This window comes from Malus sylvestris, chromosome 12 (genome assembly GCF_916048215.2).
Source record: "Malus sylvestris chromosome 12, drMalSylv7.2, whole genome shotgun sequence".
In the NCBI taxonomy this organism is placed as follows: Eukaryota; Viridiplantae; Streptophyta; class Magnoliopsida; order Rosales; family Rosaceae; genus Malus; species Malus sylvestris.
Genome location: NC_062271.1, coordinates 6,575,247 through 6,600,348, shown reverse-complemented (window position 1 = coordinate 6,600,348; position 25,102 = coordinate 6,575,247). Strand labels below are relative to the sequence as shown.

Genomic DNA, 25,102 nt, shown 5'->3' with positions numbered 1-25,102 from the left:
TGTGAGTTAAAAATATGTAGTAATTAATGAAAGAATTTTAAACACACCATAATCATTTATATATAATGAATTAGTACAATATTTTACACTTTATACATTGCATGGTAAGATACATGAGTGACTTAGCAAAATCTATAATATCAATGATATCGAAAATATCGGTAATCCAAAAAAAGATCGGTAGTCTAAAAACACAGAAATTTTAATGGAAATATCGGGATATTATGGATATTTTAGACCATGGTACTGACTAATCAAATCGAGATACGTAGACTTTTGAGAAGTGAATCAAAGAATTCGACGAACCAAAAACTGCATAATGAGAGAACGGGATTGTGAAAATCACTTCTCCCTTTGAAAATTTGTTAATCTACTTCAAACCCGTCTCTATATACATAAAAACACAAACCACTAATGCATATTCAACATCCAAATAGTAGGTTTATTGCTAGGTAGGAAGTTCAAGCCTTGAAGGCGAACTATGCATAGTCAGTTTAGGGTTCAACCATAAAAGGCATAAAACCTTCTTAGTTAACCTTTTAAACAAAATAAGCATAGTTTAGGGTTCTCCCATAAAAGGCATAAAACCTGCAAAGCAGATTCCATGGTTTTAAAGTGACCAGTGCATCTGCTGACTGGTGGAGTCATAGCCCCTGGTGTGTCCGAGTTCCATGTGTTGCTGCCTCCTACCCTGTTGAGACAGCTCCAGCACACCAGAGTACTGACTGCTAAGCGGCTGCGAGATTTGACCGAGACCCAGATCTGGAAGCATCCCGTGTGAGCTGCTACCATTTTCATTTCCTTTGAAACCCCACGAAGTGGTCGGAAAGTGATTGGAGGTTGCAGAATGAGGGACTGGTTGAGCCACAGGTACCCCTTGAGTGTTCATCAAGGAATTCATCCCAGCACCCAATACTCGGTTTCGAGAACCCCATGGTTGATTTGACAGAAGAGAGAGAGCACAGCTTGAGTCAGTGACTACTGTGACACATTCTCCTGGAGGAATTCCAGGACCAGGATAACTAGTCCCGCCTGCTGAACCTTGTAGGTAAAAGCCGGATGTAGAAATCTCAGAGTTGCTCTGCCACGGCTGTTGTAGAAACTTCCCTGCGTCATTGGCATTTTGATTAACAGGTGCTCGCTCAGAGGTTCTTGTTGTCGTTGTTGTCCATGTATCCCTCCCAGAAAACCTTGGGTATGCAGTGAAGTCCATCAGAAAGCTTCCAATTCTGCTGCTGTTTTCTATAATTTCAAGTAAAAGATTTTGTAGCAGTTTACAAGTAGTGTTAGAGGAAACGCACATTTGACAGGTACAGAGTGAAAATTATGAGTCGACCAATAAAAAAGAAGGGTTCAACAAATGATATGATGATGTCCAACCGTAGAGAGACGAAGAAAGTCTGCCACGCGTAGACAGTATGGATCCTGGAGGTGGTTTTCTACGACGCTCATTATGCCCAGCCAAGCGTCTACGACAACTACGTTTTCCTTGATCAAATTCAGGAAGTAAATGAAACCTGAGAAATGCAAGGTAAGAATATTGTTTATCATTAACGTAGGGACTGAACTAAAGACTTGAAATTTGTAAACTAACAAAAGCAAAAGTGGACGTTAACTAGGGTTATTTCTTGTTAATGTTCTAATACAAATCTAATCAGAAGGACTGCCCTCAGCAAAAAAGGCATTAGAAAACATACATTTAAGAACATCCTAGCTGAAGTACCGACAAAAACAAAAACAAGAGACAATACCGTGTACAAGATTGCTGCCACTCCACAGCAGTACATCCTGAAGCAAAGTATTACATGACATATCTAGCAAGTAGTATAACAGCATAGGTGAAGGGAATATTCGTGTTCTCCTTCAATAGGCACGTAATATTTTGTTTGTTAACAGCAGGCCTACCATCACATAGATCCAGTAACAGATTGTGAACCCCCCAAAAATATCACACTTATAGGATTGTAGGGGACCAAAATATAAAAGAACCATCATAGAGACTAAATGATCCTGAAAACCATCTACTACCACAGGTAAATACATTAAATGCTAAATTTCAACTTGTACTTGAACAGCAGATTTGTAAAGAATGTCATGGTTACCGTGGTTATCAAATCAATCACAAGGACTTCTATAGCTCTAAGAAGTGGCACAACAATGAAAAAGAAGTTTATCATTTGTTTCAACCCAAGGTGTTATTCAAATCGCTATTGCTGCAAGCATTCATGAGTCATAATTTATCTGGGATGAGTAATATGTTAAATGGTACAGCTCAATGAAACGCAAGGCCCCCATCAAGGTCCAAAGCAGCTAACACACAGAAAAACATTATCCAAACAACAAGATACACACGCGCACACACTCACATATATATAACACAACGTACTCACTCACAAACAGAAGTCAAATGGGAAACAATCACAGCTAAAACACAAAGAACCCCACCAAGCACCAAGGATTGTAATTCTTCAAAAACTTGAAACTGCAAAATGTAATGTGCAATTGGGGTTCCCCTGCAAATAAGTAAATAAAATAGCCAGCAATGAAATTTGAAAATTTGATTGACCTGCTACACTGTTGGCAAAACCTCTGTTCAAGACCAGCAACAATGACAGTGGGGGTTTTAGAGTGCAAGCCACAGACTTTGTGCCTGGAATAGTAAGCTTTGGCACCACTCAGATCTACCTCGCAGCCCTCCACCTGACACCGCGGCGGCTGACCCAAATTTCCGCCGCCCCTTTGCTTCTTTGGCGGCGTAGCCCCGGCGGAGGAAGACCCAGCAGCAGACCCGCATGATGATTTGTGCAGAGCTCCAAAACCCCCATCCTCAAAGTAGATTTTCCGGCCGAATTTCAAGCCGTTGAGTGACTCAGCGGAGGAGTTGGGCGGCGAAGAGGAGGAAGAGCTCGCTGACTCGGTCTTAGAACTCGAGCCCATTTCCATTATTGTCCTCTACAGCCCCTTCATAATACTACCTTGGGAGGGTCATCAATTGATAGAGAGATAAAGGGTAGTTTGGTTTGTTTCTCTCTCTAAAGGAGTGGTAGTGGGAGAGTGATAAAGTTGGTGAATGTGGAGGGGTAGTGAAAAGCACACACCTGGCAGTGACCCATGCCAGCTCTGAGCCAAAGAAAGTAGGGGGAGGGAGGGACGGAGAGAGAGAGAGTCTGTTGGTGCAAATTGTGTGGGTAAGAGAGAGAGAGAGAGAGAGAGAGAGAGAGAGGGAAGTGGTACACTTTGTCTGGGAGTCCACGGTGATTGTACAAAATAATGCAGCAGCAGCAAAGTGCAGAATAGAAGAGAGAGAGAAAGCGAGGAGAGAGAGAGTATGTACTTTATGGAGCTTTCACTCTCTCTCTCTCTCTGATGAAGAGGCACCGAATCATCAATCAGCTTTACGAGAAGCTCCTTTTGCGCGCTTGATAATTACTACTATACAAACTCACAACTGTCGTTTTTACAAATCTTACAAATCTCTCTCTCTCTCTCTCTCTCTAAGATTTTTAAGCCTTTTGCTTTCTTTTTTACTGGGATATGGGTGCCCATATGCGTGATGATGCATGGGGCCCATCATTTTTGCATTAGGTTGCTGTCAAAGGTCTAATTTGCCGCTGTTCTCTTGATTATTGTGTTTTTACAGTGATTTGAGTAGATTTTTTTTTTCCAATAATCAAATGGGATGTGATATCCACACATCCTTTATACTTCTCATACATTTTTTTAGTTTTCGGCCGTCCGATCGGATGAATTGAAGAAGATCAACAGACATAGATTAGCAAGATGTGTGTAAGAAGTAAAAAAAGATATGTGGATAGCACATTCCTAATCAAATCCCCTCGTGCTTTCACTTTTCCTTTATATTTTATTAAGTCAATTCTACACCCTCCTAAACATAACTTTAATAAGTCGATAAAAAAGAACACACAAATGGTTATAATATAGTTGATTAATATGATTTTTGCAAATTCACCAGCAATTTCTACTTTTATTCAATTACAAATAAACACATGTATAATTTATGTTTATAGTTTTAATTATTTGGACAAGTATTTATTTGTAATTGAATAGAAACAAGACTGAATTTGTAGCAATCGAATAGTGTTTCATGATTCTTGGCTAGGTACATGTCATGTCATGTCTTTCACAATAATCTAGTTGAATATGATTTCTATACATAAGGAATTTGAATTTTAACTTTGATTTTTATACAACATACAACAATTATTATAGTAGTGTGAGTTTCATAGAAATAACACGTCTACTTCCTAATTTATGAGAAATTTTTAATGTGCTTCGAATACAAAGTGGTATTTATATGTCATTATATAAATTGAGAAAGTGTTTTTTTTTTCAATATATTAAACTCACTAATTGGAATCACTTTCATATAACTCAAAATTTCCTACCCAGTGTAGAAGTTTGATTCCTATAAAATTAGAATCAAACTCAATTAACATGTCTAGTGTGAAGGGCCTAACGAGTCATTTTTCATTACTACAAATTACAATTTGACATGTGTGCAGAAAACTCTTTATCTTTTTTTAGTAGAGTGATACCGTTAGTGGATTAAATAGTTAGTTGTTAGGGAGAGGAAAGTTGGTGGGGATTAAATCCACACTGGAGTGCATAAGTATGATTGTGTTCTGCCATTGCAATAAAGCATCATCTGCTATGTGTAGGAATATTTACTTATAGGAATGAAAGTCATTTTCGTTTATTGTGGAAGGCCTAAGGAATTATTTTTCGTTGCAGATAAATTACAGTTTAACATACATGCAAAGACTTTGTGTTTTATGATCTTAATGAGATACTTTTGTACATGGGAAGTCATGAATCGAGAAAGGGAAAATTGATTAGCCCTCTAGTTTAGCTTATTCTTGATTTTACAAATATTTTTTTTAACAAACAATATTTATCTATTCTAATGATGTGAGAGAGTGGGCTAAACATCACAATGAGATAGCAATAATATGATTTAAATTAATTTTTAAGATATTAAATTAGTAATTTTGGTGTGAAACTTATACTTCTATGTACGTGCTACTAAACACATAGAAATTCAAGAAATCAACTAATTTCGATAATCACATTATAATAAATAAAAATATTTTAATATCAATTCTCATGAAAATGTATTTAAATCAGACACATGCAATAAAGAGTTGTTATTTTTTTTCTTGTCTCAGGTGCAAGTACAACAGTTGGTTGTGACAAGTTTGTTGGTTAATAAAAGTAAACAAAACATATTGTCCATACTTTAATAAGTAATGGCAGGTTAGTTGTTTGTTGTTACTAGGTTTTTTCGGGGGCCAACTGTTTCTAAAAAGGGTCACAAATTAATTTACGTGTACTTGCAGATGCAGTAGGACCTTCCCCAGATCAACCTTGTACTGCAGTAACGCAGTTAGCTTAGTTAATTAGAATAAATAAAGTTAATTAAACATGTAACCCAGTGCAGTTAGTTTAATTATTTAAAATAAAGAGCACTTGGGAGAATGATAGTCTTCACCTTTCACATATAGAGATTTTTCATGTACTAAGAGCACAAGTCAGTATATTATATGTTATAATATAAGTAGCAAAAAGTATATTTTTAGTGTTATTTCATTTATATTATGTCATATGATCTGACTAGTATTCCGAGCACACTAAAAAACTTATTATTCAATTATCAACTTTATTGGTTTGAATATGAACATTGTTTCAAAAAAATTCTATAGTGTTTTGGAGTATTTATACTTTGAAATTTTAATCATTAAACCTTACCATTGGATTTTAGGTATAAAAAATACCTTGAAAAATTAAAATATACTAAAAAAATTTCATAGTATAAAATACCTTGAAAATTGAAATATACTAAAAAAGTCTCTACTTCCTTCTTCAATGAGCTATAACATGTGCGAATATTTCACACTGTTTCAGTTCGTCCATGAGGGACAGTCATGTAGATAATCCACAACTTTGTAAGATCACAACATGGATTTCATACTGTTTCCTGTTTAAAAGGTTAAATTATGGACATGATTTACATTCAAATTACATTATTAGAAAGGAAACCTATAACTAAAACAAAAGTAAACTTTAAAACTACAATTCATTTTCAATTTTTTTTTTAAAAAAGGGACTAGATGTGACACATCCCGACCGGTCTCAATAATTTATTCATATTCTTACAAGTCATTGACACTTTTAGCTACGTTACATTCCAGATGTTGGCCAACATGCATCGACTCAGGTCAGGATGTGTTAAGTTGGTGGCTTCGCCACGATAATTGACTTTTTCAGGAGTTGAGAAGACTCACAAAGACATTTCAGTTTTTCCTAACCACTATAGAACATTGAACAACAACCAGTTCAATCTTCGATAACCATATCAACAAAAACTTCGAAACATCTTTGTGTAATCACTTGTGGCATGAATATTTTGAAGGGTTGAATATTTGGGGGTCCTATGTTTTTGCACCTATAAATGGCACAACCCTCGTCCACGCCTCTACTTGTCACGTTAACATGACATGTCTGCTAGGCCAATAATTTACTTGTAATGGTTCATACCTCATTCTCTTTCTATCCTCCCTTATCATTTTTACCAACTTTATTTTTTTTTGCCCCATAACAAATAAATAATAAATTGTATGTAACAGATTTATCGCTATGTAGTGTAATTCAATAATGCAAATTATGTGGATAAAATTTGTATTATTGAACGATAATATCATTGTGATGATGAATCTATACAATATAAGTTCTCAACTATGAAAGTTTCTCTTTCAATCAGGTGGGTCTACAGCTACTTCGTGTAGTAAGCAACTTACGTTGTCACCATTAATTCACCATAATTACACTACTAGATAGAATTTGTTGAAAGCATGACTTGCTAATGTTATAAAGCGCACGTATATAAATAAGTTGTTATTTTACAGTACATTAGTGTATGAGTTATATTGATGTTGAATGGTTAGATTGAATAAGTTAAAATTCAATTGTCCTATACATCAGTATATATCTTGAAAACCATTACATTGTAGAATTTTCTTACTTCCTATTCCAAGGGAAAACCAATGGAACTAAAGAAGGGTACAAACTGTCTCTTGGTATTAAGCAAATAGTCAAAATCCAGCAATTAGCCTTTGACTGCCCCGTTAGTTTCCTGCTACCAAGGCTCATATATATCTTATTGTTCTAACGAGAAAACCAATGTTAAAAGATGTGAAGATTTGTCTCGTGCTCCTTTACAGGTCACAATCTACTCAGCCTTGAGTATTTCCATTTCAAACTTGATATTAATGGCCCGGCTTCTCTACCCTTTCATTTTTCATACATTTTCATTTTCTTCTATTTTATGCGATTACAGTTAAGTCATGTTAATATTTTATATTGATTTTTTATAAAGATAATAAAATAATAAATAATAATAATATAAAATATTAACATGATTTAACCGTGATCGCATAAATAAAAAGAGATAAAAATGTATGAGAAATAAAAGGGCTGAGAAGCCAGATGGGATAAGGATCCTGTTAGGTTTTTTTTTTTGATAAATAATAGCTAGAAAGCGACAATTTTTTTGTTGGAAAATAATACTAAGGATGTGACATTTTCTGGGGATGTTGGCATGCGAGAGTCTGAGAGATTGTACTTTGATTCTTTTTTTTGATATCCTAGACTGCTCTGCAGATATCTTGGCTAGAATCTCACTCTGAATTCTGAACCCTGTGAGTGTGGGGTGTCGGAATAGTTTTCTTATCCATTTCTAGTGAAACTACTTGAAATCAGAGCTGTGTTTGGAAAATGGGATACTTGATCGCCTATAGGAGTCGAGGTTGGTAACTAGGGTTTCAGTTTGTTAGTTTAGTTTTGGTTACAATTTGGTTGGGCTTCGATGAATTATTCTTTTTCCTTTCATGAAGGCTACCTATTGAATGAGAAAGAACCTTGGTAGAAGAAAGATTACATAAAATAAGTTTATTATTATTGTAGCGTTATGTTCTAATAAAATAATAACATACGTACGTTTTTCAGCACGTGATATTGTATTATTAGATAAAAATGTCATGTGATAGTAAACTTATTTCTATATAAGCTGCCCTCTTTTAGTAGGGATAGCTTGTCGCGTCATCTGAAAAAAAAAAAAAAAAAGGGAGGTGGATTGTCTACCCTCTCATTTCTATACTCTTTTCATCCTCTCTTGTTCATGTAATCACGGTTAAATTACGTTAACATTTTATATTAATTTTTTATAAAAATAATAAAACAAAAAGTAATAGGAATATAAAATGTTGACGTGGCTTAATCGTGATCACATAAAGTAGGAAGGAATAGGAAAAGTATGGAAATGAAAGGGTAGACAATCCACCTCCAAAAAAAAGTTTGTGTGTTTGTGAGAGTGAGTGAGTAAAGCCAGAAGACTGCCCTACTAAAGTTTTTTCCTCCATCCTATTATTGTCAACTAAGTTATTATCAATACTCTACAAAAGTTAATCCTACGCTATCTTTTATACAAACATAATTGAGAAATACACTCTTGCCAAAAGATGACCTTTCTGAAGGATCAATATCTAACTGGATACACACTTGAACAAGCCAACCTACTTATAAAACCCAACTAAACCTCTATTAGAATCAATCATGAGCAAATGACCAACTTCAAATTTCTAGGACAGATCTATCTGGCTGTAAATTGAGAATGAATTCTACATTAATAAGAAGAGAAATTTTGCATGTGCTTGTAAATAATTGGGTTACCCTACCCTTCATATTATTAATTGGTTTTATAATGAAACCTCAACTTTTTTCATGGTGTCAGAGCAGATTATCTAACGTGTGAAGCCTAACAATTTCACGTTACCCGAGTTACGTTAGCCACACTTGAGGAAGCGTATTGAGAATAAATTCAACATTAATAAGAAGAAGAGTTTTACCTGTACTTATAAATAATTAAATTACTTTTTATATTACTAATTAAATTTATGATAAAACCTCAATTTTTTTCACTTCCCACATTCACTAAAACCCTAGAATAATAATTTGATTATTTATGCCAAAAAATGGTGAGTAATCCATGACGGTGTGGCAGGTGACTGTCCTTTTGGAGGCCGAGGACCCTAACAAGTTAACAGCAGTTGAACAGTCGGTTATCATTAATCCCAGAGGCATTGCTTCCTCATTGGGGAATCTTAAAGTGGGTTGGTTTCTTATTACGATTCTTTTTTCTCTTGCTTTGTTTGGTATAAAGTGTTGTTTTTTTTAGGGACAAAATGCTTTTATCTTGCTGACTGCCATAAGAAACCATCTCTCTATACAGTAATTGACAAAAGAAAAAACTACACTGAGCCGGTTTTCTTTCCTCTTAAAGGAAGAATATGGTATATGATTATGTAGGAATATTTTCTTTGCAGATTGGTCACACTTTTCAAGGACTAATTAGTACAAAGCAAAGCAAGATACTGTGACCGCTTGTAAATAGGAAAGAAGTGTTAATGTCATCTCTAACCGAAAGCTGGTCAGATGACTCGTTTTAGCTCTATGGTCCTCTAATAAATTAATATTTTAATGAACAGTACATGACCATATTTGCCTCCATCTCCAACCGAATGCCAAAGAGCCATAGGGCTCGTTTTAGCCCTGTCACAAAAAACTGTCTCCAACCGAAGGTCAAAGGGTCATAGGGCTTGTTTTAACTCTGTCACAAAAAACCGTCTCCAACCCAGGGCCAAAAGGTCATAGGGCCAAACATAATTTATTATTTAAATTTAAAAATTACAACAACTTAAATTTAAAAACAACAGCTTAAATTTAAAAATGACAAATTAAATTTAAAAACTACAAATTAAATTTAGAAACAATATTAACTTAAATTTAAAAACTACAACAACTTAAATTTAATATCCATAATCAACATCATCTTTATTATCCGCTATTGTAGGAGTATAGTCAGAGGTAAACAACTGCTGCCGAGTCATAATTTATTTATTTTTTCTTCTCAAAATAGGTCTTACTTTTTGGAGTGTAATTCGAAGTGTTCATTTCCATATTCTTATCATCTATCTCTTCTTGTATTTGTTTGGCTCGTTCTTCATGCCTACGGTTTTCGAGCAATTTTCGACATTCTGACTCTCTGGACCCTTCAGTTGGAAATGGTCTAAAGATACTTTCTCAAAGTAGGACTACTTATGAACTCTCTGTCACCTCACAGTTTAATGTCAATTCATGTGCCAATATTATAAAAGGAAAACTAATGAAAATGGCTTGAAAACTTTGAGTTTTAACGATAAAGACAAAATAAAAGGTAAAATGAATAGTACCAGGATTGACTTTTTATTGTATAAATGTGGTTTTTCGTTAAAGTAAACAGTACCAGGAGTTTTACATTAAAGTTCCCTATTTACATTGTATCAAAACATGACATGACAAAGAATTCATAGAGAGTTCTATATTTAAAAGAGTCTCCTTAGCATTTCTTGTAAATAGAACTATCAAGTAATCATATAGCATTTTGACCAACTCCAACCCTTATTGGGGAATTATAACTACATACTTTTTTTCTGCACTTAGACCATCTCCAACTCTTGGATTAAAATCTAAAAATTTTAGCCCAAAAAAATTAAGTTTTAAATCAAAAACAATTTTTCACCTCCAACCCTTCTGGGTTAAATCTGTAGTCTGAAATTATTAATGAATGAATTTAGACTAATTTATTTAAAGTAACTTTTTTATAAAATAAAATTATGTACACTATCATAATTTAATTTTATGAACATTTTAACTTAAAATTTTTTAAATTTTGATAAATATTGAAAATTTACTAATTTTATTAAAAAGAAAGAACAACACACCAGCACACTTAATTTTATTACAAGAAAAGACCAACACGCTAGCAGGAAAGACCATCATGCCCTTGCTCTTTCTTAGGGGTGATTTGGGAGTGAAGTGCTTAAAAAATAGCACCCATGAAAAAAAGCTGTGAGGGTTTTAGGTGTTTGGTAAACTAAAAAAAAAGGGCTTATTTTGAAAACTGCTGTGAGAATAAGCTGAAATCAAAGGAAAAGCTGAAGCTGCTATTTGCAGCTTTGGAAAACTGGTTTTTTTTCAAAACACATGGAGCTACAGTGCTCCTTTAATGAAAATACCCATTATCAGAGTGCTTTTTTTTTCTTCCAAAAGCACTTTTACAAAAAAGTTTACCAAACACTTTACTGATTTATTTCACAGCCGCTTATTCTCACAGCACAGCCACTTATTCTCATAGCAGCTTTTTTTTCAAAGTACAGCAATACCAAACCAACCCTTTATGGCATATATGCTCAACCAAATATTTTCAGAGTGTGTTATGGCCTTTTGGAGCTTGAATCCTATTGAGACGTCTCATGTACTCATTAAGTGTGACATATCTTGTCAAGTATCTGTTTGGGCCCAAAATATTAGTTTGGGCCGAGTATAGGATCATTATCGGCCCGGAAGGTCTTATGACAAGGGTACCATGGATCGTTTAGTGCGTGGGCTTCCAAACCTAGGTCGGTTAGGTCATGCTGCAAGACAAGTCGAGTTCTGGTGCAATAAGGAGTCTCGGCAGGTTAATAACTCGAAAACGAATCCGGCTCAATAAAGGACTAGGTTCACAATTATAGTGAAAATAGGACTGGTCGAGTTCGTGTTTGATCAGGAGAAGAAGACCTAGTCCGAGTAGGGTTTTAACTCAGCTTTAAAGGTATCCAATGCTATAAATAGAGGAGGCTGTGCATCATTCAAAGCCCCCTCCAATTGAACACATAACTACCCTGCGCAAACTCTCTCAACAACTTTGAGATTTTTATTTTCTCTTTTCGCTGACACATCTTCCGTTGGCATCAACAGCACTGTGAAAGCAACCGGTGACATCTTAAGTCGGCATAGATAGCTCTGTCACTGTAGAATTAGTCGGTCTCGCAGCATATTCCGTTGGCATCAACAACACTACGACGAGGACGATTGGTTACCTATCTAAGTCTCGGTCGAGAAGGATTTCCGAATCCTTTTTTACTGAGGTCATCTCATTAGCCTTCTCGGCGAAGTGAGGTGTTACAGTTTACTGAACTCGGCGCATTGCACGCCGAGTGATTTTATGATTGGATACTCTCAAGTGGGATTTAGAGTTCGGCATTCAGACGGCCAAACCACGTTTACTATCAAGACTTATATTCGCTTTGAGTATTTGTACCCTTACACTTTGGTGTCGATTCGGCGTGAGTTTACTCTGACGAATAACATCACTGTGACAGAATCTGACGACGGCGATTCATGAACTTCGTAAGAATAGTAGCCTTATCTTCAGGTTCGAGAACCCAAGAGGCCGAGAAGTGTTCCATCCTCGGTCGCAATCGCAAGACGCAGAAGTCAGTCGCACGCCCAACGCAACATCAACAAATTTACTCCTCGGCCGAGCTTGATCGACGAGTTGGCACACCCCGCATTTACCGAATGACGTAGTTAACTTATAGATTACTCGGCCTGCGCGCCACGTAGGTTTGGTAGTTTTTAGGGTCAACATTTTGGCACGCCCAGTGGGACCCAGTGCTAAACTACGAAGTTCATGCCAATTGAAACACGATTGGTAAAAAAGAAAACAGCTATGGGAAAATCAACAGCCGATGTACCAATTCAGAATATAGGACACAGTGTGCCACAGGCGCAGAATCCCATCAGCGCCGTAACACTTGAGTCCACGAGTGTGACTAGCCAAGAAAGGGAAGTTAATCTCTGCGGTCAGTTTCGCAGTCTTGAAATCCCCGACAGGAACACCTGCGTTCTCAATGAAGGGATAATACAGGATTGTGACGAGGATGGTGGCGAAGGATCTGATCTACCAACAAGGTCGTTTCTTCAAAAACAGCTTGACGAGCAATCTCAGACGGTTGAACAGACGTTTAGTCGAGGAATCGATAAACTTCATGACGTGATACGTAATACCAGTGAGGCACAAACCAGATTACTCGAAATACTGGTTAATAAGGTCAGCGACGGTAGGACTTTCGATCTTGCCCAGCATTTGCCACCGAGAAATAATCTATTACCAAGTGCACCGGCCGAGTCAATCCCTACTCGGCTCAAACCAATTAACTTAGAGAGAGGATGAGGATCGAATAGTAGGTTAGACGGATTCGACCAGAGAGTGGAAGCAACACCCGTCGATATGACCGAGGTCCAACGGATGATCGATTCGGCCATGAAGAAAGGGCCGAAGTTCCCTAAGTTTATACATCCGTATCCAGCTTATGTGGAACAGTTCGAATACCCTAGAGGTTTCAAAATCCTGGATTTTAGCCTTTTTGCCGGAGAATTATCCTTGTCCTCGTTAGAACATATAGCTCGTTTCACCGTGTAATGCGGAGACGTCAATAACGACTTTCACAAGCTGCGCCTTTTCAATTTTTCGCTGACCGGTTCAGCGTTTGCTTGGTATATCAACCTCCCACCGAATTCCGTCCAGAGCTGGGAGGAGTTGGTCGAGAAATTTCATGAGCAGTTTTATCGGCCGGGGATGGAAATGTCAGTATCCTCGTTAGCAAGGATGGCTCAGGCATCCGACGAGTCACCCATGGATTATCTTACTAGATTTAAATCAGCCAAGAATTGGTGCCGAGTACCTCTCCCCGAAGTCGAATTCGTCAGACTTGCTCTGAACGATCTTGACGTCGAATACAAAAAGAAATTATTGGGGGTAAACCTTCAGGATATGTATGAACTAGCCCAATATGTCGAGCAATATGATTATTTGCTCCGCGAGGAAAAGATTTCGAAAGCTCCATCTCGAGGGACGATTTACAAGAATCCCACTGTCAATTATGCATCGACCGAAGATGAATGCGTTAGCGTGGATGCGGCTAAGATAGTGATAGATAAGCCATATGTTTGCAAGGCGTTGACTCAAGTTGACTCAAAGGTAGTCAAAACCCGCTCGGCCACTGAAGAAACACTAAAAACGTCAAAAGTTTATACTTTTGATATTACAAAAGCCGATGCAATTTTTGATCAATTGTTATCAGCGAGGATCATCAAACTTCGGCCTGGGCATAACATTCCGAAGGCCGAAGAGCTTAAAGGAAAGATATATTGCAAATACCATAATTCACGCAAACACACGACAAATAATTGCGTCGTGTTTCGAGATAACATCCAAAACTGGATTGATAATGGAAAACTTAGATTTCCGGAGAAGAAGATGAGTGTTGATACTGATCCATTTCCCACGGCAACAGTAAATATGGTAGATGCATACCTACCTAAGGACAAAGGAAAAGGGAAGGCCGAAGCCGTTACAACGCAACCCTTTCTGAATCAGAATCCTCGACCACGTTTTACTGCCGATTTTCGTTCAAACAAACCACCTACAGTTCTAATGGGACCTATTATTGTTAAGCCTATGACAGAATACAGCACTGACAAAGAAGGTGGGTTGGCGCTGTTATGCAGAAAGTGTAAAGCAAATGTCAATACCGAGCCAAAGGAAAAGTTATCTCCGACTATAGTGGAACAACCTACGGCCTCAACACAGTAAAAGGTGCTCAATGTAGGCCAACACCAAGGAGTTTTTTATAGGCTCGACCCTAAAGTGCAGGTGGAAGAAACACTTCCGGTCAGACGGCGCCTTGATTTTGATGCCCCGTTTTATGACGAAGACTATTACGTCCGTAAATGTAGCAGTTTGGAATCATTGAAGAGCCAAAAAACTTTCAAACCTCCTGAACCTTGTGACCAGCGTTGGTATACGTATCATTCTTCGAAAGGTGTATACACCGCATTGTCCAAATCCCAGAAACGTCGGCACCAAAGAATAGACTGCAGCCCAAGAAGCTTCGGTCCCTAAATGGCGACCGAAGGAAACAGTTGCCAACGATGATGAACGACCATCTCCAACTATTATGATAGAGCTGGTTCAAGGGAAACGGCTAGTCAATCGAGTTGTTGAAACCATATTTGAGGAGGCTGATAAACGGATCAAACTTTTTCTTCAGCCCGGAGAAATGAAGGCACGCTTCGAGCATTTCAAGCAAGAAGCTGAAAGCAAACTGTCCCCGCCAACCACACAAGAACCTTTGATCAAAATTCGACGGAATTTACATCCGCCATTTCTTGGGGAGGCCTTGGAATATATGCAAGAATTTCATAAAAAACATTCGGCCAACGATTTATATGGTTTGCCGAAAGCGTGTCAAGACATAATCGATCTCGTCCTCACTTGCCCGGATGCCGAGTGAATTATTCAGAAGACCTCAGACCTAGGATTGAAAGCTAGGTTCCAGCACATATGAGAAGCTCATGTTCTTGGCTTTGAAGTCGACCCATATACTGATATCGATATAGTCGACCTTCATTTTTCAATGGAGGACCTTCAATATTTACGATACCATTTCGAAGTTTTTTCGACTGTTTCCCTCTTCGGCCTCACGGCCGATGAAATAACACGAGTTGCACGGTTGGATGCCTATCTCGACACCAGGGATGCCCGTATAATGTACCAAGAGCAAGCTCGTATCTTGGCATCAATCCCAGACACAATTTCGATTTCAGACGCACCTGCATCACCTGTACACAACAACCAGGCTTCCGAAGAGACACTGCGGGAACAAACCATTGAAGAAGGAGCAGAAGAGTCTCTTAGTACTACTCCGTCGCAAGTAGACGCCGCAATCGGTGACTAGGAACGAGAAGAGGCGGAAGAGGATGATGGTAACCCAATGGGCCCGTCGGTCATGGATAACATGGAAATAAGCATGGTCCATGTTTTACCCGTTGATTTTCAGTCAAGCACATCTCAACCGAATTTCCTCGATGGTGACATAATCACCGAGGAAGCCGGTCACATTGATTTTGTAACTGCTGCTGACGAGAAGTCGACAACAAAAGCTGATAACCTCAAAACAGCTTTAGCCGAATTGTTTCCTTGCTCATCATCGGTCGAACTTCATCATTTGAAGCCATTGTATGTAACGGCCCATATCGAAGGGTATCCAGTCTCCAAAGTCTTTGTCGACTGTGGAGCCACTGTTAATATCATGCCTGTAACCGTCATGAAGGCGTTACGTCGCTTCAATGACGAACTTATACCCTCCGGGATCACAATGAGTAGCTTCGTCGGAGATAAATCCCAAACAAAATGGGTGCTTCCCTTAGCGGTAACTATCGCCGACCGTAACCACATGATCGCCTTTTTTATCGTCGACTCCGAGATCGAGTATAATGCACTGCTCGGACGAGACTGGATCCATCAAACCAGCTGTATTCCTTCATCATTGTATCAAGTCCTCGTTTTTTGGGACGACAAATCGGTCATTGTTCACCCAGCCGATAATCAACCCTTCGAGTCTAACATGATCCAAGCACGGTATTATGATGATCACGTCGGCTATATCACCCTACAGGGTTTCAATGATGAAGGACGGCCGACTCGGATTTCTGTTCAAAAAGCTATTGAGGTTGGCGCCGAAACTATCCACCAGGATTCAGTGAGACTCGGTTTAGGTAACTTTATCCCCGATCCTGATGTTTGACACTTATCGGGAAAAATGTCGGGCCGCGGTTTCATCTACTATGGAACGATTGCTGGCTCATTGGTATACTATATCTAAATAACCAAATTCGGGCGTTAACCTCGTCGAGTTCCTCACCGAAGGAGATAATGGTCTTGTCTTATCTCTTGACAAAATTCAAGCCGCCCCGGCCAAGCTCGAAGACAATCGACCCCAAGTCAAAGATCCCTTGGAGGAAATTAATGTTGGGACGGCCGATGACCCATGGCCTTTATTTGTTAGTGCTTTACTTCCTCAACCTATTAAAGCCGAACTTCGTGCCTTGCTTGAGGAATTCAAAGATTGTTTTGCTTGGAGCTACCATGAAATGCCTGGCTTAGATCGCACTCTCCTCGAGCATGAATTGCGTATTAAACCTGGGTGTCAACCTTTCCGTCAACCACCTCGACGCTTCTCGACCCAAGTGCAACTTGGTATCAAGGATGAACTAGTTCAGCTTTTGAAAACAGGGTTCATTAGGACAGCTCGATACGTTGAATGGTTGGCCAATATCGTTCCTATTTTAAAGAAAAGTGGTGTATTGCGCATTTGCATCGACTTCAGAAATCTAAACTTGGCAACTCCCAAAGATGAGTATACAATGCCGATTTCAGATTTGTTAATCGATGTCGCGGCGAATCATGCGATTTTATCCTTTATGGATGGACATGCCGGGTACAACCAAATTTTCATTGCCAAAGCCGATGTGCACAAGATTGCTTTTTGCTGCCCGGGGGCACTCGGTACTTATGAATGGGTTGTCATGCCATTCGGCCTTAAGAACGCCGGTGCCACTTACCAACGGGCAATGAACACCATATTTCATGATTTAATTGGAACCATCGTCGAAGTCTACATCAATGACATTGTAGTTAAATCTAAACGCCGACAGACACATCTGGATGATCTCCGACAAGCTTTCATCCGTATGCGTCAACACAACCTCAAAATGAATCCTGCCAAATGTGCCTTCGGTGTGTCGGCTGGTAATTTTCTCGGCTTCCTCGTGCATCACCGTGGGATTAAGGTAGATGAAAATAAAGCACGCGCAATCATTAGTGCTCAACCCCCGACGACAAAGAAACAACTACAGTCCTTACTCGGTAAGATAAATTTTCTCTGCCGATTTATAGCTAACTTAGCGGGTAAAATGAAAGCGTTCTCTACGCTTTTGAAACTTAAGGACTCGATAAATTTGAGTGGACAGACGAACATCAGGCGGCGTTTACACAAATCAAAGTTTCCTTCACGAAACCGCCTGTCCTTGATCCACCCCGGCGCGGTAAGCCTCTCAAACTATATATCTCGGTAGTTGAAGAGTCCATTGGCTGCCTCCTCGCCCAAGATAACGATGCCGGGCGGGAGCAGGTTATTTTTTACCTCAGTCGAAATCTTAATCAACCGGAAATCAATTATTCCGCCGTTGAGAAGCTCTGTCTCGCCGTGTTCTTCGTCGCTTCCAAGCTTCGGCATTACATGCTTCCGTCGGTCACACAAGTCATTGCCCAGACCGACGTCATTCGGTACATGCTCACTCGACCAATCGTGAAAGGCCAAATTGGGAAATGGACAATGGCGTTGTCCGAGTTTAGCTTGCAATACGTGCCCCAGAAAGCTGTCAAAGGCCAGGCATTGGCGGACTTCCTCGCTCAACACCCTTCCCCCTATGGTTTTGGGGACACTGACGTCGAAATCGACATGGTTGAAACGCGCGATAACTACTGGACGATGTACTTTGACGGTTCCAGTACTTCATCCTCGGCCGGCGTTGGCATTGTCATTCAATCTCCTAACCATGATCGTTGGTATTTTTCGTTCAAGCTGGATTTTGACTGCACCAATAATCAGGCTGAATATGAAGCCCTTATCATCAGCCTTGGCATCCTGCATGCCTTGCGAGCCACCCGTGCTCTCATCCTTGGAGACTCCGAACTTATGATTAACCAAGTTAATGGGTCTTTCCGCTGCATAAGTTGTACCCTGGCACCCTACCACATGGTTGCCAGCTATTTGGCCGAATCCTTCGACGGTATTACATTCAGCATATTTCCCGGATCTATAATACCGACGCGGACGAGTTGGCTCAAATCGCCTCTGGTGCACAACTCTTGGGAGGCAAGCTAGGCCGAGAAATACCGATGTTACGACAGCTATACCCGGCCTTGGTTAACTAGCAAGTCCTCCGACGCGACAACGTGATACGCACCAGAGTCATGTCCTTACCTTCGTTGCTAGACTGACAAGACCCTATAGAGGTTTGTGTCGTCGAGGCAATGCCAGATGATTGGAGAAAGCCCATTATGCAGTACCTTGACAATCCCAATGGCAAACATAGTCGCAAGACATGAGTTCACGGCACAAACTATGCCACGTGCCAAAACGAGTTATACCGAAAGGGTGAGGATGGTCTATTACTGCTATGCCTCGGCCTCCAAGAGAATGCTCAAGCAATCACATAAGTCCATGAAGGGGTGTACGGAGCTCATCAGTCCAGATGTAAAATGCGGTGGTTACTTCGACGACACGGTTATTTTTTGCCAAGAATATTGAAGGATTGTATCGAGTTCGCACGAGGGTGCATACAGTCAGATTCATGGTCCTATACAGTGGGTCCCGGCCAAGCCATTACATTCGGTCACTAAACCATGGCCGTTTAGAGGATGGGCCATGGACGTAATCGGCAAAATCACACCATCTTCCGGGGTTGCTAAGCACACATGGATACTGGTAGCAACCAATTACTTCACTAAGTGGGTCGAAGCTATATCGTATGTTGAGCTAACGTCTAAAGAAGTTTGTGACTTTGTGGAAGAACACATTGTGACTAGATTTGGTGTACCAAAAACGATTATAACTGATAATGGCACAATCTTTACAGCCGAGAGGTTTAGAGAATATACGGCAAGTTTGAAAATTCGACTTGAACAGTCTACACTGTATTATCCACAAGTAAATGGGCAGGCCGAGGCAAGTAACGAAGTATTGATCGGCATTCTTGAGAAAATAATAAAAGAGAGGCCTGGCATGTGGCATTTAAAGTTAAACGAGGCTTTATGGGCATATCGAACATCGCTCCGATCGGCGACTGGGACAACCCCGTATGCACTAACTTACAAACACGACGTAGTGTTACCAGTTGAGCTAAGCATAAATTCGTTACGAATAATTGAACAAAGTAGTTTGTTCAACGCCGAATATAATCAGTCTATGAGACAGGAGTTAGAAGACTTGGAAGAAGCGCGACTCGATGCTTATAACTTGCTGGTGGCAGAAAAACAGATTGCCGAGCGAGCTTACAATCAAAAGGTCCAACAGAAAACATTTGGCGAATGAAAATTAGTTTGGCAAACGGTGTTGCTCGTAGGAATTAAAGACCCTAGGTTCGGCAAATGGTCGCCAACTTGGGAAGGGCCTTTCGTCATACATAAGGTTCTCGGCAAAGGCGCATATCATCTTAGAGACCGAACTGGTTTAGCTCACAAATTGCCAATCAATAGGAAGTTTTTAAAGAAGTACTATCCAGTCACATAGGAGATGCAGGAATAGAAATTCATTTCATTAAGGTCGATGGAAAAATACACATTGAGTTAATCGATCAGTTTACATTTAGGGTGAAGAAGGAAGAAGAGTGTCGAGAAGAGCCTTCAACTCCAGCCACCGCACCTCGCTCATTATGACCTCGGCCTGCCGGTTCTTCTTGTCCATCTTCAACTGCTCGATTCGTTTTACGCCCGCCGCATACTCGGTTAAACAATGTTTGCCGCCCGACTCAAAGTCTTTCGTAAGCTCAGAAGCAATAGCCGACCTTTGTTTTGCCAATTCAGCTATTTGATGTTCGAGGTCGGCCAAGGCCTCCCCTTTCGCCTTTAAAGCATCAATCTTCGGACGAAGAGCATCTTGGATGGCCATGGCAGCTTTTAGATCCTGTTCAGCACGAAGAGCGTTCTCAAGGATGTTAAAAGTCTCCCGAACTCGCTCTAAGGCAGACGACACCCGAACGATGGCTTCGGCGCTCATATGACCATCTGCGCTGAGGTCGTTTAAGCAGGCACCCAATAAATCAAGGCCTTTGCTTTCAAGGACTTGCGACGTAGAAAGAGACAAAATTTCTTACACTCGAACCAGAGCAGTTGAATAGGCAGGGTCAGTTGTAGGGACTAAAGGGCCACCTGCTCCGGTAGTACTTGACAGTAGGGCCTTTAACTCAACTTCCCAGGAAGCCTACACACAAAAATCAGTTTAAGCTCAAGGAAATCATGAAAAAGGTAGTAAGAAGGTTTTGTTTCTTTTAACCTGCCGAGATGAGACTTCGGCCATGTCTTCAGGATCGTTGCTCGAACCTAAAGAACTTAATGGCCGAGCCCAGTAGCTTAGACTGCTTCTCAGTTCACGCGGCCGATGGAGGTTATCTATCTTCGATTGCCACTAAGGCGGCCAAGAAATATTGATAACACCCTTCGGTGCGTAGAATTTTTGATGAAAAGAATGTGCAGGCACCTGACAGTTAGTATTTTTCTGATTTAGAGTTCTATGGCAGAAAAATAACCAAAAAAAAAAAAAGGGTAGGAGGTACTTACGAAGGCCGAAGTGGCTTCCTGCGGAGGAATATTGAGGTCTTGGTCCTGCAGATGAACGAGTGTGTCCGCTGTCGCTTCTGGCTCCCCGGCAGGTCGTTAGCCACGATCGGCCGTAGAAGGGCTGACTTGGACGGCCGCTCCGGACAGGGGGTGGAGGTCTTGGTCCTGTGGAGGAACGGGCGTTTTCGCCGTCGCTGCTGAGTCTCTGGTCGGTCGCTTGCCACGGTCGGGCGGAGGAGGGCTGACTTGGACAACCGCCTCGGACTCAAGAGGAGGTTGACGGCGGGGACGAGGACGACTCGCCAGGGGAACCTCGTCGCTCCCCTCGCTCTCTTCTAGAATGAAGGCCGAAGGTTTTGGATTTGCAGGAGAAGTTCTCTCGGTCGCAAGGACTACCTCTACCAGGACAGGTGCAACCTCGATCGGGGGAACAATAACTGGGTTACCGACCTCAGAAACAGGCCGTGCTTGGATGGTTTCTTCAGCCGGAATTGTCCGATTGTCGACCAAGGCTTGGGTGATGGGGGGAGAAGGGGAAACGCTGGGAGTCGTCACTCTCTAGTTTGACTAGAGATGACGTGAATCTCCCGTTCTCCTTTCTTCGCCAGTTTTTTGATCCGTTTGGCGGGCCGAGAAGTTCTGTGGTCGGCTCGGCTTCTCGACGAGGCCGTTTGCTCAGCAAGGCCTGCGCAGTAGTCTTTGCTTTCTTAGAGACAACCGATTTTCTCTCGACCGCAACCTCAGCAATGACCACCACTTTTTTCAACGACCGGCTACCTGAGAAAGTAAAAGCAAATCAGCAAAGCAGATCAGTAGTTCAAGGTTGAAGGAAAAAGGCAGAAGTAAACCGTTACCTTAGGCTTGGGGGGCAGAAGCCTTCTTAGGTCGACCACCGAAGAGTTTATTCAAAACGGTTTCGACCAGAACACCAAAAAACTGCTGGGTATACTTTTCCCACCAGTCACCGAAGGTGTCAGTGCAAAGAGTCTCTGGAGTGGCCGGTCGAAGGTGGAATTTCTGACACCGCTCCTGGAACTCCCTTTTGGCGTCGGTGCATTCCTTCTCTGAAGAGCCAGGTTCGCGTCCCCGGCTTAGGACTGACCTTGAGGAAAGAAGAGGGACTGGATAACCTTGGAGATAGCCAAGCTGCCAAGCGAGGAAGTTGGGATGATACACTTCCCAACTCGCTCGGCGACCCTCACAATCGAGAGGCAGGTCGCGGGCAAGTACGAAAGACCCCCAGGATTGACGAAGGTTAACATCTTCGTCTGCACCCCATGCTGTTGTAGGAAGTCTGATCGACGAAGGGTATTCTCGACGACGACAGATTAAGAACTCGTCATTAGAAAGGTCGTCAAGAGTGAAAAAGTATCTGAACACTTCTTCGGCTTGGTGAGGGGGGATTGGCTGAAAAGCCAATTGAAGGCTAAGAACTTCCCTAGGCGAGAAATCAGCAATCGTTGGCCGAAGAGGAGCAAAGTAGACCTGCAGCCAGAGTTGGAAGACCCAGAGGGGCCCATTCTGCTATGGATTGACCTTATCTAGAGTCGTTTTGGCCAAGCAGTGTAGAAGATGAGCGAGAATGACCAGGCTAAGTGCTAAAGTGTGACCGCTAGCTAAGGCTTCGGCCACTGGCATGTTCTCGACCAGACACTTATTAGATTTGGTACAACAAATAAATTTGTTGTACCAATAGAAGAGGAAAGCCTCGTGTTCTCCTTCTCGCAGAGCCTCTTCTCCTCGGCCGGCGAAATGGAGGTAGAGGGTGTTGTAGTTGAAGAAGTTCTTGTGAAGCTTGTGGACCTTTTTCTTCGAGGGTGTTTGGCCTTCACTGCTTAGCGTCTCAAGGGCCTGTTTGTCAAAGAGCGCCTTCAAATTAAGGTTTGACGGGTACCCAGGGAGGGCAGAGTCGACTGGGATTCCAGTCGGGGAAGTCCCCAAGATGGTAGTAAGGTCGAGGATGGTGGGGCCAATGGGGTCGAGAGGGAGGACCATGATGTTAGTGGCCGAACACTAGAAGCATAAAGCCGCTAGGAGAAGCTCCTTGTCCAGAATGACCTCCGTGGACGAAAGGTGAATGGCGTCATAGATGCCTAGGGCTTACCATTGCTCGCCAAAGAGTTTTTCCATTTGAACAACCCAAGCTGCCCAGGTTGTAGTGGTCGAGAGCCAAGAGCCTTGAGGCCTCGCCACATCCCACTTCGACCAGTCGAACCCTTGTAGCAAGGGTGATAGGCAGTGCTCCTGGAGAAGTCCAGTGATGGTCGATGGCACTGCCGCTTTGAAGATAGGACCCAAGATCTGATGAGGGGTACTTATGTCACTTTCAAAACGGATGGTCTTGATTGAACTCTGATCGATAATTTTCTGGCATTGGTCACACTCCTTAGAAAGCTTGGAGATAAAGAAGGCCATGGTGAATGGTTGAAGGGATGACAAGAAAAGAACTTTCTAGGTTAAAGATTGAAGAACGAAGACCTGGAAGGAAGAAATGCACTGGAGAATGATGGCGAGAAATTTCAGAAAATTTAAAAGCGTGAAGTACAAATGAGAGAATTTCGGTATTTATAGAATTGTGGAAGGAATGGCAATCGTTCGAAATTCAAAATAAAGGGTAAAATCGACCGAAGGAATCGCTAATCATTATGGACATTCAGGAAATGCAGTTGAGAAGACCGAGGGTCTCAGGTTTTGGGGGCGCACTATTGCGTGTGGCGGGGAGAATTAGGGCGAAATACGTTTTGGCGTCTGCACGATGACGAAAGGCTCGCGGATTGAGGTAGCATGGTCATGTTTAGCAATAATGTCATGATGGCACGACGGTTCAGGGAGCCGCACGCCTTAGACGTCATTATTAGGGATTGGCCGTGTTAAAGGATGCCACGTGGTGTTTTGGTCAGCAGGATCAAGATCGTGCAATCGTGCTCAATAAATGCACCTTGGAAATAGAGTACTTGGGTTCTGAGTGTTAGATTCGCTTCTTCAAGGTCAAAACTCGACCAAAGAATTCAGGCCGAGGACCTCAGAAGCAAAGGGGCAATGTTTGGGCCCAAAATATTAGTTTGGGCCGAGTATAGGATCATTCTCGGCCCGGAAGGTCTTACGACAAGGGTACCATGGATCGTTTAGTGCGTGGGCTTCCAAACCTAGGTAGGTTAGGTCATGCTGCAAGACAAGTCAAGTTCCGGCGCAATAAGGAGTCTCGGCAGGTTAATAACCCGGAAACGAATCCGGCTCAATAAAGGACTAGGTTCACAATTATAGTGAAAATAGGACTGGTCGAGTTGGTGTTTGATCAGGAGAAGAAGACCTAGTCCGAGTAGGGTTTTAACTCGGCTTTAAAGGTATCCAATGCTATAAATAGAGAAGGCTGTGCATCATTCAAAGCCTTCTCCAATTGAACACATAACTGCCCTGCGTAAACTCTCTCAACAACTTTGAGATTTTTATTTTCTCTTTTCGCTGACACATCTTCCGTTGGCATCAACAGCACTGTGAAAGCAACCGGTGACATCTTAAGTCGGCATAGATAGCTGTCGCCGTAGAATCAGTCGGTCTCGCAGCATCTTCCGTTGGCATCAACAGCACTGCGGCAAGGACGGTTGGTTACCTATCCAAGTCTCGATCGAGAATGATTTCCGAATCCTTATTGACTGAGGTCATCTCATTAGCCTTCTCGACGAAGTGAGGTGTTACAGTTTACTGAACTCGGCGCATTGCACGCCGAGTGATTTTATGATTGGATACTCTCAAGTGGGATTTAGAGTTCGGTATTCAGACGGCCGAACCACGTTTACTATTAAGACTTATATTCGCTTTGAGTATTTATGCCCTTACACTTTGGTGTCGATTTGGCGTGAGTTTACTCTGACGAATAACATCACTGTGACAGAATCCGACGACGGCGATTCGTGAACTTCGTAAGAATAGTAGCCTTGTCTTCAGGTTCGAGAACCCAAGAGGCCGAGACGTGTTCCTTCC

General features: G+C 41.3%; 1 protein-coding gene across 2 annotated transcripts in view; it reads right to left on the bottom strand.

Moving 5' to 3' along the window:
• Nucleotides 1-320: 320 nt before the first annotated feature.
• The window catches only part of LOC126591834 (squamosa promoter-binding-like protein 9), a 47,317-nt gene continuing 22,535 nt past the window's right edge, over nt 321-25,102 (bottom strand). The window contains exons 1-3 of one of the 2 annotated variants that reach the window (XM_050257550.1): nt 2,567-3,267; nt 1,381-1,517; nt 321-1,242 (exon numbers count right to left, since the gene is read on the bottom strand). In XM_050257550.1, the coding sequence (XP_050113507.1) occupies nt 611-1,242; nt 1,381-1,517; nt 2,567-2,943 (1,146 nt within the window). In that variant the 5' untranslated portion in view covers nt 2,944-3,267 and the 3' untranslated portion in view covers nt 321-610. Of the gene's footprint in view, nt 1,243-1,380; nt 1,518-2,566; nt 3,268-25,102 lie in introns of those variants that run through there. The other variant, XM_050257551.1, reaches the window with a different exon arrangement.